The sequence below is a fragment of the Neophocaena asiaeorientalis genome, unplaced genomic scaffold (genome assembly GCF_003031525.2).
Source record: "Neophocaena asiaeorientalis asiaeorientalis breed wild unplaced genomic scaffold, Neophocaena_asiaeorientalis_V1.1 scaffold30, whole genome shotgun sequence".
Lineage (NCBI taxonomy): Eukaryota > Metazoa > Chordata > Mammalia > Artiodactyla > Phocoenidae > Neophocaena > Neophocaena asiaeorientalis.
This window is the reverse complement of record NW_020174923.1, coordinates 1,051,309-1,066,589: the sequence shown is the minus strand read 5'-3', so window position 1 is coordinate 1,066,589 and position 15,281 is coordinate 1,051,309. Positions and strand designations below refer to the sequence as shown.

At 38.6% G+C, this 15,281-nt stretch overlaps 1 protein-coding gene across 8 annotated transcripts in view; it reads right to left on the bottom strand.

The window, feature by feature from the left end:
- CEP112 (centrosomal protein 112) overlaps nt 1–15,281 on the bottom strand; it is a 418,056-nt gene that overhangs the window by 297,583 nt on the left and 105,192 nt on the right. For all 8 annotated transcript variants that reach the window (XM_024761157.1, XM_024761159.1, XM_024761160.1 and 5 more), the window contains one exon: nt 13,766–13,845. In XM_024761157.1, coding sequence (XP_024616925.1) covers nt 13,766–13,845 — 80 coding nt within the window. The remainder of the gene's footprint in view (nt 1–13,765; nt 13,846–15,281) is intronic.

The following is a 15,281-nucleotide window of genomic DNA, read 5'->3' as shown; positions in this document are numbered from 1 at the left end:
CAAGTATCTTTTCCAACCACAACGCTATAAGACTAGATATCAATTACAGGAAAAGATCTGTAAAAAATACAAACACATGTAGGCTAAACAATACACTAGTTAATAACGAAGTGATCACTGAAGAAATCAAAGAGGAAATCAATACATACCAAAAAACAAATGAAAATGGAGATGCAGCAAAAGCAGTTCTAAGAGGGAAGTTTATAGCAATACAATCCTACCTTAAGAAACAGGAAACATCTAGAATAAACAACCTAACCTTGCATCTAAAGCAATTAGAAAGAGAAGAACAAAAAAACCTAAAAAAAAAAAAAAAGATTCTGGAGTTTAAGGATACAGTGAATGAAATAAAAAATGCAATACAGAGCATCAACAGCAGAATGAATCAAGCAGAAGAATCTGTGGGATAGAAGACAGGAACTTTGAAACTACCCAGTCAGAGGAGAGATGAACAAAGGAAAAAGAGTGAGGAAAGCCCACACGGGCTATGAAATACCATCAGAAGAACTCATTTGTGTATGGACACCAAGGGGGGAAAACCGCGGGGTGGTGGTGTGATGAATTGGGCGACTGGGATTGACATGTATACACTGATGTGTATAAAACGGATGACTAAAAAGAACCTGCAGTATAAACAAGCAAACAACAACAACAAAAAAGCCCAACTAACACTAAACTTTCTTTGGGTTAATTGTATGGAGATATGTTAATATAAATGTTTCAGACATTACATGAAATTTCTAAAAATCTTGTATGTTCTGGTATAATGTTATAAGTCATAATTCTAGTTATTACTTTAAAATGTATATCTCAGAAATAACTAAATTTCCTTGTCAACTGCATTATTATGAACTTTCATCAAATCTTTAACCGTGGTCATTTTTAAGCCTTTTGTCATTTACAGACAGTTCTGGGTGTACTCTGATGCTTTGCAAATACGTTCCTATAAAAGGGTTTCAGGGTTTCCCTGGTGGCGCAGTGGTTGAGAGTCCGTCCGCCTGCCGATGCAGGGGATGCGGGTTCGTGCCCCGGTCCGGGAGGATCCCACATGCCAAGGAGCGGCTGAGCCCGTGAGCCATGGCCGCTAAGCCTGTGCGTCCAGAGCCTGTGCTCCGCAATGGGAGGGGCCACAACAGTGAGAGGCCCGCGTACCACAAAATAAATAAATAAATAAAAGGGTTTCATCTTCAAGGAATTCATGGAAAAGACTCTGACAAGTACAGGTTTCTGGTAACTGACTATACTGCTGAACTGAATGAATAAGCATTTTCAGAACTCTAATGGAAAACTGATGAACTCATAACAGTGCTAACGAAAGATCAAGATGAAAAAAGAATTACATGGGACAGAGCGAACTGATGAGGAGGATTATAATTTTTGTGACTTTCTGTTTGAATAAAAAAAAAATCCCACAAGGACTCAGAGGCAAAAAGTATATAAATGAATTTTCACTGCAAAGTAAAGGAGCTGTTACATTGGAGGATTACTGGACTGAATATCAACGTTATGACATACTGTGAGTGTGTTTCGTGTTTGGTAATTGCAATCGTTGTTGCTTTTGTTGTGGTCATCCATTTACAATGCTTGGTGTCAGTTTATTTATCTCTTGTAAAAATAAAATACAGTGTGTGCATGTGTGTGTGTGTGTGTGTGTGAAAAAAACAAAGAGAAGAAATCAATGACGTTGAAAACAGAAAATTAACAGAGAATGATCAATGAAACCTAAAGCTGATTCTCTGAAAATATCAATAAAGTTGACAAACCTCTGGCCAGACTGTCAGAGAGCAAAAAAGATACAAACTACAAATATTAGTAATGAAAGAAGAGACATCACTATAATCCCTAAAGACACTAAAAGGATAATAAGCAAATATTATCAACAATATTTGCCCATAAATTCTACATTTTGGATGAAACAAATTACCCCCAAAGCACAAACTATCAAAAATCACTCAAGTTGGCATGGACTTATATATACCACTAAATGTAAAATAGATACCTAGTGGGAAGCAGCCGCACAGCACAGGGAGATCAGCTTGGTGCTTTGTGACCACGTAGACGGGTGGGATAGGGAAGGTGGGAGGGAGGAGACACAAGAGGGAGGAGATATGGGGATATATGTATATGTATAGCTGATTCACTTTGTTATAAAGCAGAAACTAACAAACGACTGTAAAGGAATTATACTCCAATAAAGATGTTAAAAAAAAAAAAGAACCCATTTGTGAATTATTGGAGTTTCAGAAGGAGAAGATTGGCAGAAGGGAGTAGAAAGCATATTTAAAGAAATAACAGCTGAATTATGGGAAAACGGTATGAAGGATCCTGAAAAAAAATTAAAAATAGAATCATATGATCCAGCAATTCTACTTCTAGAAATATGTGCAAATGAAACAAAAACCCTAACTCAAAAAGGTATCTGCATTCCCATGTTCACTGCAGCGTTATTTAACTATATTTAATAATAAGTAAGACATCTTTAAATTGGAATCATCTGAAATCATGAAACAGTATTAAAAAATTCAGTATTAATATTTCATGTTTCCTTTTACTCAACAATCTTAAGTTACTTCCACATGGAATAAAAATATAAAACAGTGTGTGTAGCTCTTCCATCAGTATCTACCTTGGAAATTACTTGTGAAAGTTGATTCTGACTCTGAATGAAATAAAGGTGCTGAGATGAGACAGTGTTTCCAGAGAGGCTGTTTTCCTGGAGGCTGCAATTACTCTCTTCATCACTGACTTGCCACCTTCACAGGGTCCACTGTCTCTTACAGGGACTATTACTGTAGCCTCATCTTCCTTATTTTCCTGCTTCCTGTTGCTTGTTACTCAAGCTGATGATATCCTCACTCCTGCCAGGATAATCTCCCTAAAGAACAGCTCAGGCACCTTGAAATCCTAGGCTACCTCGGGGTCAGGCAAGGCAGTCTCCTGCATGCAGTCCTCCAAAGCCACTCAGCCACGTAAGGATGGGCCTCAGGCCGGAAGGCTTCCTGTCTGAGATAAAGAGCCCACAAAGTCTGTGCTGGGCTGATCGCCTCGTGCGTGAATATCCTTCCCTTCAGCTCAAAGAAAGCTCTTTTGTCTTGGCTTGAAGTGTGTACACCACAGGGCACCTGTCCAACCCCACTGTTTTCTGTCCTCACACGGAGGGGACGGAGTCTCTCTAGGGAGCACAGGAGGGGCAGGAAAACTGCCCTGTGTCTTGTGTTAGCGGACAGGAGAGACCCAGTGCCCCGGAAGCTGATCTTCTCTGCCTCTTTCTGTGTAAGTGAAGCTTGTTCCATTCAGGGCTGGACTGCAGTGTATCCCTGGTAACTCCAGTGCTAAGATGCTGTTGGCAGAAACGTCTGCGCTTCTATTCCTGGTGCCTGGCATCGTGATGACCTTTGCTTTCCTCCACAGTCACGCCGAAAACTTGGCCTCTGTGCACCGGTGTCGAATCGAATCTCAGAGAGAGAGTTGTGGGTGAAGTAGAAAAGAATAGTGTTATTCCTTTGCCAGGCAAAGGGGGGACACTGCGGGCTCGTGCCCTGAAGTACTGTGTGTCCCAACCCAGGGGGACTGGTGAGGAGTTTTATAGCAATGGTTCAAGGGCGGGGTTTCTGATAAGGAGCAGGGTGTGTGCAGGGCCTGTGCTCTTTTAATCTGGTCTCAGATGGTCTCCTGATAAGCTTCAAGGTTATCAAGCTGTGACCTTTTCTCTGGAACATCTTCCATTTGGTTGGAGTTTTAGTTATGCAGAAGAGGTTAAAGATACTGTTGTGTGCATCCCTTGAGGGGGAACCAGGACCTGCCCCAAGGCTGCACCATTGTTTCTTGACCGCTTCTCCCTTGTCTCTGCATCCCCTCCCTTCCCTGATAAGCAACTCTTCGAATCTGCCCTTTGGGGCTAGGGAAGGTCATGGAGGCTGGAGTCTATTCCCTACAAGCAACAAACAGGGGACAGAAAGCCTTCTGTGCCCAGGAGCCTCACAGGGTCCTGCGCGGTTTCAATAGTTGGAGTCCTCCCCAGGAATCAGTAACCAGTGCACAGTGCTTTACTCTCTTGGGATTGGTAACCAGTGCACAGTAACCTGCTCTGACAGTAGGAATCAACATATATGTGCTAAAATCAGATTCAAGTTTACAAAAACAGACTGATAAATGTGGAAAACGAATCTATGAATTTCATGTGAATTTCCACAGTAAGGAAACATAAAAAGCACATTTAAAATGTAATATAACCTACCTTTCATGGAAAATACCTTGTATTTTCATTGAAAATATCCTAATTTTACACTTACTAGAAAGCTGTATTTTGTAGTCTGTATCCTATTGACCTCCTAATACCCTCCCCTAAAATGCTGTGCCAGGGTGTCCTTCCATTCTAGGTGAGAAAAATTCTCACCTGTAAAAAAAAAAAAGGAATATCAACCTTATCACCTATCCATTTATTATAAGAAAGACATAAAAGGTTTTTCTGGTCAAAACCCCAAAATAATTAGAGTTCAGGTATTTCCAGAAACTGTCTGAGTTCACAGGCTGCCCCACCCGGTGCTCAGTGATTTGAGACAAGCTGAAACTTCTCAAGACTCTGAGGGGTTGCTGGGCTCAGTTATTGTAGAATATGTAAAATGTAGAGGAATTTTTTAAAATCCCATATGCTCACCAACTAAAGATAACCATCATCAATGTTTGTCATTCTTCCTTCGAAAATCTTTACTGGTTTCTTTTGTCTTTACTATTGTTTTAAGATACCAAAGTAACATACAATATTCTTATTGGAGAAGATTCAAACTATACAGAAATATAAAGAGGAAAACATGGATATCACCCCAACACTTTGGCATATATGTATTTCCAGGCCCCTTTCAGCACATTTACACGCACACACAGAATCTGTTTTCAAATTCATCCTTGTACCAAAGTTAAAACATCAGACAGTCAACTTGGAAGCAACGTATCAGGGCTACATTAGCTCAGGTCTCCACAAAATGCCAAAACACATCTTAATATTATGATTTCAGCTTTCATTGAGGGTCAGAATGAGAAGTGGCCATTTAGCATTTTCTGCAAAATAACTATTGAAGATCCTGTCCCTTATTACTTATTCCTTTTGGTCAGAAAAAAATCAATCATGATAATTTCCGTCTAAAATTTGGTGCCATGAGGGATCTTTTTGGGATGATGGAAATGTTCTAAAATTGAACTATGGTGATCATTGCACAGCTCTACTAAAAATCAGTGAGCTGCATGCTTAAACTGAGTAAATTCTATGGGGTGATAATTAAATCTCAATAAAGCTGTTAAAAAAAAAAACTGTGCCAGGAAAAGATTACTTCTTCTGACAAACTTGTTTGTATCCTTTATAAGATAATGAGAAATAAAATAATAAGTGCTAATATACATATACAACAAACGCTGTTTGAAGTGCTTTGTACTAAACATTCTAAGCCTCCTAACAATCTCAGGAGGAAGATATTATTATCACCCTCATGTTACAGCTGTAAATACTAATCACACAGGTTGAGCACCACGCCCAAGGTCACACAGCTAGTGATCTGAGCTGGAATGCGGACCCGTGATAAGTGGATCCAGAGTCCATTCTCTTAATGTACACTAAATTCAAATGTCTCCCAAAACCACCTGAAAGAGTTCAGGTCAAGGGAAATTTAGAATTTAAATACTAAATTTAGTATTTAAATTAGAAATAATTTTATTTCTGGTACAATAATATCCACCCTTCTTTACATGCATATGATAGATTTTAATTTCAATTATATGTTAACATTTGCTTGTACTGTAAACCATTTCAGTCTGTTTTAGAAATAAAGACAGATATTTTATGTTGTTTCTTGTAATAAGTTCACTGTAACTATGTATTATAAGTACAGGAACTATTTACTTGCTGAAATAAACTCTAATAAAAATTACTGTTACTGACGTAGAGAATGGACTTGAGGACACGGGGAGGGGGAAGGGTAAGCTGGGACGAAGTGAGAGAGTGGCATAGACATATACATACTACCAAATGTAGAACAGATAGCTAGTGGGAAGCAGACGCACAGCACAGGGAGATCGGCTCCGTGCTTTGTGACCACCTAGAGGGATGGGATAGGGAGGGTGGGAGGGAGACGCAAGAGGGAGGAGATATGGGGATATATGTACGCATATGGCTGATTCTGTGTGTTATACAGCAGAAACTAACGCACCACTGTAAAGCAATTATACTCCAATAAAGATGTTAAAAAAAAAAAAAATAGTGACAACATTAAAGCCCGTAAGGATGCAGAGCAGCAGGGTCACTCATACGTTACCAATGGGAAAATACAACGGCACAGCAACCAAAACACAGTTTGGCAGTTTCTTATAAAACTAAACATGCAGTTTCTATACAATTCAGCAATTCCGCTCCTGGGCATTTATCCCAGAGGAATGAAAACACATGTTCACCTGTACGCAATCTTCATAGCAGCTTTATTCATAATAGAAAATACTAAAAACATCCAATATTCGTCAGTGGTTTACTGGTAAAAACTAAACAAAACAGAAACAAAACATACAAACAAAAAAATGCTGTATCCATACAATTGCTTATTAGGCAATAAAAAGATGTAAACAACTGATACACACAATGACTTCCATGAATCTCAGGAGAACTATGCTCAATTATAAAAGTCAATCCCAAGGGGTTACATACTGTGTGATTCCCTATATATGATTCTTTTGCATAACATTTTTCTTTAATTGAAGAAAATAGAGATTGAGAACAAATTACAATTAGTCAGTGAATTTCAAGACAGGAAGGTCAAGATGGGGAGAGGGTAGGAAGGATATGGTTATGTTTATAAAAGGGCAATGCAAGGGATCTTCGTTGTGACAGAACTGTGATGTTGGATATACCAGTAAACAACTCTGATAAAATTGCATAGAACCAAGCACACACACACATGCACACACGTGCAAGCACACAGATGAGTACATGTAAAACCAAGGAAATCTGAACAAGATGGGTTAATTATGTCAATGTCACTTTCCTAGTCATGATAGTGTACTACAGATTTTCAAGCTGTTACCAATGGGGAAACTGGATAAAGTGTACACAAGATCTCTTTGTATTATTTCTTACAATTGCATGTTAACCTAAAATTATTTCAAAATAAAAAGTTTAATAAAAATGAAAAAAAACATTACTGTTATTTACTTTTCCTGTATTCACCCATTATTTTAATGATATGATCCTGGAAGCATTTAAAACTCACAGTGCTATTTGGAATCAGAACTATAAAAGATCAGTAGCATTCTAAAAAATTCTGGATAGAAATTCCATGATGAAAATAAGACTTTGTATTTAAATCCCTAAGATTTTTTTTCTCCAAAAGGAAAAGCTGAGTAGCTTTAAAGACATTCTATTAGGTCAGCCTCTGGAAGAAAAAACACTGACTTTCATTCTGCATACAGGAATAGAGGAAAAATTACTCAGACGAGGGACATGGTGCACTTTGAACATCTGAGTCGACGGTAACCAGCTGAGGGAGAGCCAGGTGAGCAGTAAGATGATGAGGAGGCCCTTAGGCGACTGAGCTTTAAAAAGGATGTTATGGACACAGAAGGTTAAGCAGACTGCTTCTGGACTTCCTATAAATTACTATCGTAACTCCTGAAACAGTGACTGGAACACTTCATTTTTTTTTCCACATTACAAAATGTCTATTTTTTGTCTGGTTTTTTTTTCAGTACGCAGGCCTCTCACTGCCGTGGCCTCTCCCGTTGCAGAGCACAGGCTCCGGACACGCAGGCTCAGCGGCCATGGCTCACGGGCCCAGCAACTCCGCGGCACGTGGGATCTTCCCAGACCGGGGCACGAACCCGTGTCCCCTGCATCGGCAGGCGGGCTCTCAACCACTGCGCCACCAGGGAAGCCCCAAAATGTCTACTTTTACAAACAATGCAGCAATCCCAACAATGCGTTGTTCACTAGGAGGCAAAGTGCTTATTTTACACTAAAGTAAATAAAATAAAATCAAGAATATCTCATGTTACCAAGTGAAGCAGGGAAAACACACCGACCGTCACCCAGGGTCTCTGTGGAAGTGCCCTGCACTCTGTGGGGACCAATACCCAGTGTCCTGCACTGATACACTGACACGGTGGGGCATTCAACAGGAAAGCTGTGCAGCCACGTACTGTGGCTACAGCAGAGGCCTTGCCTGCCTTGTCAGGCACTTTATACTCAGTACCAACAAAGTTCCTAGAACAAAATAGATGTTGGGAGGAATTAATAAATGAGTTTGATTAAAATGACATATTAAGGTATTAAATGGCTACAGAAGTATAAACAAGTGATACCTGCAAGAGTTTTACATTCTTCATTCAAAAATAAACAGTATGACCAAAAGTACAGAGAGTTTAAAATCCACACCCCAAACTGTATGAAACTTCAAACCCAGAATATACAACTCCCTATGTATTTTAAGCTTCATAACACATACACTAATAGACAGTCAAAATACACACTTGATATAAAAGAACCAACTTGTGATAGTTAAGTAACACAAATTCCTTGCAAACTGTCTGTTTCAAAAACAGGATCTGGCTGTAGAGTGACACGGAGGCAGACCTGAACAAAGGGAGGCGTATCATGTGTGTGGAAAGATTCAACATTAAAAGATGTCAGTTCTTCCTTTGTTGAACTAGATCTGTTCAGCAACATTAACAAAAAGACTAATGGTTTTTCTTTTTTAACTAGACAAGCTAATTATAAATCTCCAATGGAAAAATATAAACAAGAAAAAAAGGAAGATTCTGAAAAAGCACAGGGTAACAGGATAAGTAGTCTGACTAGACACTAAACATTACCTTTAAACAGTGGAAATCAACAGAGTATGGGACTGGCACAAGCATTTTCAGATCTCTCAAGCAGAACCAAAAGTCTAGACCCAAGTCCAATGATAAAGGTTCTGTAGCAGAACTCTGAAGAGGGAAAGGCTAGATCATTAAATTAATGATGTTGAAACGACTGGGTAACCATTTGACAAAAAGCAAAAACAACAGGATCCATATCTCACAACCTACACTGGATACATTCCAAACGGGTCACAGATTTAAATGTTAAAATCAAACCATATATGTACTAGGAGAAAAATGGAAACATTTTCATCATGTGTTCATCAATAAAGAATTAGTGAAATAAAGTACCTCAAATACATAAAAGAGAATGGGGAAGCTCTTTCTGTCCTTACATGAAATAACCTCCAAGATACGTTAAGTGAAAAAAATCAGGATATAGGTAGCACATAAGGGGAAGAGATAGTGGGGAAAGAGTATCGATGCTTCCATATGAAAGGATACACAGGGAATTGGTAACACTGCTCCTTCCCAAGAGGAAAAATGTATAGCGAGAGGGCTCCTATGGAAGGGGACTTTTCCCTGTACGCTCATTTTTCCTATCTTTCATATTTCAAACCATGGAACTCTATTACCTAGCTTTAAAAAGTTATTTTTAAAAACTGTAAGGGTACAAGAAGCCACTGTTTCACTTTTCCTTATATTTATTGACAGCAAAGTCTAAATGAGAGCCAACTTAACAGACATTTCTAAATATTTATATAATCAAATATCTCATATATCTACATTTTGTGTATCATATAAATTGGCAAAAAGTCAGCTAAACATATGTTTCAGGGTTATAAAGTAATTGTGACAAAAATTCAAGATAATGATTTAAAAGGGGACTCATGAAATATCCAGTTTTCATGAGACACCTCCTATTACCAAAAATGCATGTTTGTTTGTTTTAGTAACATCAAAGCGTCTGGCCTGAGAGGTTACAGCCCAGATTTAAATTTGCCTCATCTCTCTGTACTTTTTTAAACCCAGTAAAAGCTTTATTTGCGGTGGATACATTCAGACACAGTCATGTATACATGTACATGTATATGTTAGCAACTACAACAGAAAGAATATGTTTTAGTTAAACAAGGGCTTGCTTCCTGTAGGGTCATTCATAATCATATCATCTAAAGACTGATTTTGTAACATGCTCTAGTGAAATTACCACTACTCACTTTCAGTACTAACTGAAGAACAGAAAGCTTATATATATTAGTGTCAGAGTAGAAATATTTATGATGTGTACAACTGACAATACAAAAAAGTTAAAATGGATCGGAATAAATGTTTCAAGACAGTTTTGTATTTTACTGCCAGAGAGGAGTTTGAAAAAGGTTATCAGTCAAAAAGATGAGGCTTCCCTGGTGGTGCAGTGCTTAAGGATCCACCTGCCAATGCAGGGGACATGGGTTTGAGCTCTGATCCGGGAATATCCCACATGGCGCAGAGCAACTAAGCCCATGTGCCACAACTACTGAGCCTGCGCTCTAGAGCCCACGAGCCACAACTACTGAAGACAGTGAGCCACAATTACTGAAGCCCACGTGCCACAGCTACTGAAGTCCACGTGCCTAGAGCCCATGCTCCACAACGAGAAGCCACAGCAATGAGAAGCCCTCACACCACAACGAAGAGTAGCCCCCGCTCGCCACGGCTAGAGAAAGCCTGCGCGCAGCAACGAAGACCCAATGCAGCCAAAAATAAATAAAATAAAAATAAATAAATATTTTACAAAAAGATGAGTTTGGAATGTCTCATTGAATGCTTTAAAATAGTCAATTTATACAATATCTCAGAACAATGCTTTATTAGTTTTATAGCACCAAAAACTTAGAAATCAAATTTGGTAAACATATAAATATCAAAAAAGGGATAAACCAAATCTATACTATCTACATCTGTTGTTCATAGGTTTTAACTCCTCCAAAAAAATAACATACTTTTTCAGTGTTAGTCCTTCAGAGAGTTACACCAAGTTATTTTATTACCGATGGTAATTTTCCATTCAGCGCTACGTTTCCCATTTACTTTAATTACCTATCTTTGAAAAATGAACACACAAAATTCATACCATTGGGCTTCCCTGTCGGCGCAGTGGTTGAGAGTCCGCCTGCCAATGCAGGGGACGCGGGTTCGTGCCGCTTTCCGGGAAGATCCCACATGCCGCGGAGCGGCTGGGCCCGTGAGCCACGGCCGCCGAGCCTGCGCGTCCGGAGCCTGTGCTCCGCAACGGGAGAGACCGCAGCGGTGAGAGGCCCGCGTACCGCAAAAAAAAAAAAAAAAAAAATTCATACCACTTACAATTATAGTTTCAGATAATTTTCAGTTACTGGAGGTTATTAAAATATTTTCTGCAACAGAAATGAAATAGGAAGCAAAAACCTGTTTAGGATATGCGTAGAATAAAAATTGTAAGTAGTAGGACAGTAATATTAATTAAAGTGTTCTTGTTTTTCTGAAAAACAGTAACAGGTAGGCAAATTAGCTTTAGGAGTTACATTTACAGTGAGTGCTAACTTCAAATCAGTGTCCCTCTTAAAATCCAACAGGGTCTGAAGTATCAACTTGAGCTCGAAACCAAAGACTGAGTTGGATCCACTTATCACGTATTTATATGGACATTAATGCACACGTTAATTCCAGCTCTCTGACATCCTCCACTATACATTCAACAACCCTACTGAGTGAAAGAATGAATGAATAAATGAATGAATACCACCACATTCTAAAAGTGAGATTTTTTTCACCTTTGTGTATATTTTTATTACAGAAAAAAAATGCTAATAATCATGGCAAATTTCCATATCATATACCTGTCTTTTAGGAAAATGGAATTGTCTCTGGACCAACCGGGTCTAACACTATTCTTAGATTGAAAAGCAGTAGCAGTTGCCCCAGAATATTTTCCTCTGGGAAGACAGCCAGGTTGTACTGTTTACTTTGAAGTTCAGACCACACAATAACTTACGCTACTATTTTCAGACCAGATTGCTCCTGCTATACCAGGTGCTATATTGTTAGGGTCATACCAACATTTAGTGCAAATAAGACATCATCTACACAAGGAATGGAAGAAACAGATCCACAGGGGAATGTTATTAACAATCTAAACTAGCTTTTTTTAACTCCAAGTAAAATTTGGTATTTTGGTAAAGACCTCTAAAGCCTTAAATAGATTATGTTGCATATAGCAACTACAGAGGCTTCACAGGGTTTTTTCACCGTCCACTGGTGAACCTTAAAAGACCATGCTGTGTAATTACACATCGACTCCCAATTCTCCAATTGCCAACAGTCTTTCTAATTCCAATTGCACTTATGTCAACAACTTGATACCTAACACTCCAGGGACTTCAAATGCCTACCCTGGACTATAAAATTGTTAAGAACAGGATTATGTCTTGAGCTATAGTTTCTAAACCTTCGATTTCCTTTCGTATGATAATACAGTATATAGACATTGTAGGTACTAGACAAATATTTGTTGATTTCCTGTTATTTGAAGGAATTACCTCTTCCTTTATGGATATAAAATACACATCAACAAGCTAATGGAAAAAGTATAAAGAAATTACAAAAAAAAAGAGACAAGGTAGAACAAAAAAGAAACGGAAGTGTGGTAAGTTGAATATACGAAGAAAGTTGTGAATCAACATTTTAAGGAGGAAAAAAAATGAATTAATGAGGGATAAAGGGAGGGCATCCCATCCATAAAGCAAGAATGCCCTAGTTGTGTCACTATTCAAGTTGGGCTATAAAATACAGTTATCTGGCTTAATGTTTAATGGACATTACAGTTCTCCTCTAATTTCACCTAATTCTTATGTGGTGATGTGAACAAATAAGCACCAATCCTGGTATAGATAAGAAACTGATATCCTGCGATGTCACAGCACATAGACTATTTTAAGATGTCCTATTCAGCAACCCATTCAGGACATTTTACTAACAAGCAGAGCGAAGGAGAGGGAACTTCCGGTTATGCAATCTTCCCAGGAAGAATTTGATACTAGGTTTCTTTGAGCCTAGATATTCTTTTTGGCCTTTCTCTAAATTTTCCTCTTTGGAGGTTTGGAAAAGCATAAAAAATGGAATTTGCTGATTCACTGGGAGTTAGCTAGATATACTGTGCCCAAGTAAGCTTCCCTTCCTAAATCACTTTCTTGGGGCAGGTACCCTATTGACCTCTATCCTGTGAAAGTTCTCATCACTCCGGACTGTAACTGCCAAAGTGCATGAATATCTTCCCAACTGGACTACAATACAGGTCCTCCAGGAAGGAATTAGACATTGCCTGAAACATGGTGAGAACGCAACCGTTACTGAATAAATCAATGTTCTCCAGCTAAAAGCTGCAGGATGATACCTAGTGATAAGTAGGGCCTAATCGACTTAGTAAATGAATGGAAAAGACAAATAAAATATAACATTTTAATGTGTATGTTTACGTACCATAAGACAAAACCTTTGCTAAACAATGCCCGTATAGTAGTCCATTTTTAAATATAACAACTGAAACATTTCATTACCCAAATTCCTCCCAAAAAAGCTACAGAGGGACTTCTAAATGTCCTAGATCTAAATCTTATTGTTGCTATTGTTGTTTTTAAATCTGTTTTCATTTGAGAGGAAGAAAGCATCTGAAACCACTAAGTTGTCTTTCTTACCTTCCTATCATTTAAAGACAGCTGAACTGATATTTTTCCTTTACTGGCTAGTAATAAAATTCTGAAAATAGAGACTGATGATAGAAAACCGACTCGAGCTAAACCACAGCACGGTTATGATAAAAATATCATAATGTTTGAGTTTTAGTTACTTAATTTGGCTCACAGTTTAGAATAAGGGTATTTCTTTTAATTAACTATATTACAATTTTACTCACTTCAAAGACTCCTCAAATTTATGCATTTTCTTTTGAGCATCTTCTTTTTCTTTATCAAGTTCAGTCTGCAAGTCATGAACCTGCCGTGACAAAGATGTAAAATTTACTAAAAGACAAGTCAAGTTTACTCAAAGGAGAAATACAATGAAACAGTAATCTTAAATCTATTTTTGATATAAAATTAGATTTAGATTTTTCAAGATAGAGGCTTGGTTAACCATAATCATTTACCATAGAATTATCTTAACAGTATTCTCCCAGTAAGACTTTTCTGGTCAAAGTTAATCATTGTTTAAATGTACCTGCACGTGGATTCCCTGTAAAATAAACTGATATGTAAGAAATTCAAAAAGGGAGGAATCACTTTTGAATTTTTTTAACATTACCTATTAACCAAAGGAAAGTAATCCAACAAGACACAGGAGAATACAATAAATAATGTGTCTATATTCCCCAAAAACATACAGGTTATGATGAAACAGTCTTCCACTTCTGGGAATGATCTATATAAACATCTACTGAGTTTGAGGGGAAGTCCCCCCACCCTGAGAATCTCTTTACTAAATGTGGCATCCTCTGAACAGGTGGGATGGCAGCAAGAATAATGAGGGTCAAATGAATATTTCTCTTCACAGAAAGCTCTTCGTATGCAAATGCAGATAAGCATACCTAACATGGACCCATTATACGGATCTAAACATAGGAAAAGGAAACTGCTACAGCTGGAGGGAAGGGGAGAGTAAAACAGCAGCTGTGGTCCCACAGAGGCGACAGCTGAGGGAGCAGAGCCCAGCTGGAAGGTAAGGGAGCTCAAGTCATTTAGCGGGCGGGGATCCCGAGCACAACCCGCCGGCAATCCAGGTGAGGTGGACTGTGTGCCTGGTGGGGCACAGGAGATGGGGGAGGAGTGAGAAGAACGAAGTCAACGAAACGCACGCACACACGCCCCCACACACACAGTCACAGACCTTTTCAAACACTGAATCAGTGCTCCTCAAAAATATCTGTATTTAGTTAGCTATTCATTGGTTTGGACAGAGAACTATTTAGCTCAAAAATTCTATGTTCTTTGGCCTTTTCCTATTACAATTCTCTTATATTTTTCTCCTTTGGTATTTTAGTAAAATAAATAATAAATAAAATAAACTGCCTGTAAAGTGAAAGAGCGAGGACAGAGGGGAGCTTTTCCAGGACAATATTTGATCAAAAGCGCCTACTGGCTGCTGTGATGGCGATCACCAAGGTGTAGACTACCTCCACTTCCACCTCAGCCTTTTCTTTCCCTATGATACCTGTTTCTCTTTCACGGACATCATGTCTTCGGGGATTCTACTGATGAATTTCTTAATGTTTTCTTTTGAAGAAACTTCTTTCTCCGAGTCGCCTGTATCACGCTCTCCTCCCTTTGCTCCACAATATTTCTTCCACAGACCCCATTCTGGCTTCTTCCCCTTACTCATTCTTAAACAGAATATTATCTGTTCAGATTTGGTGCTTGACAAAAAAAAAAAAAAAA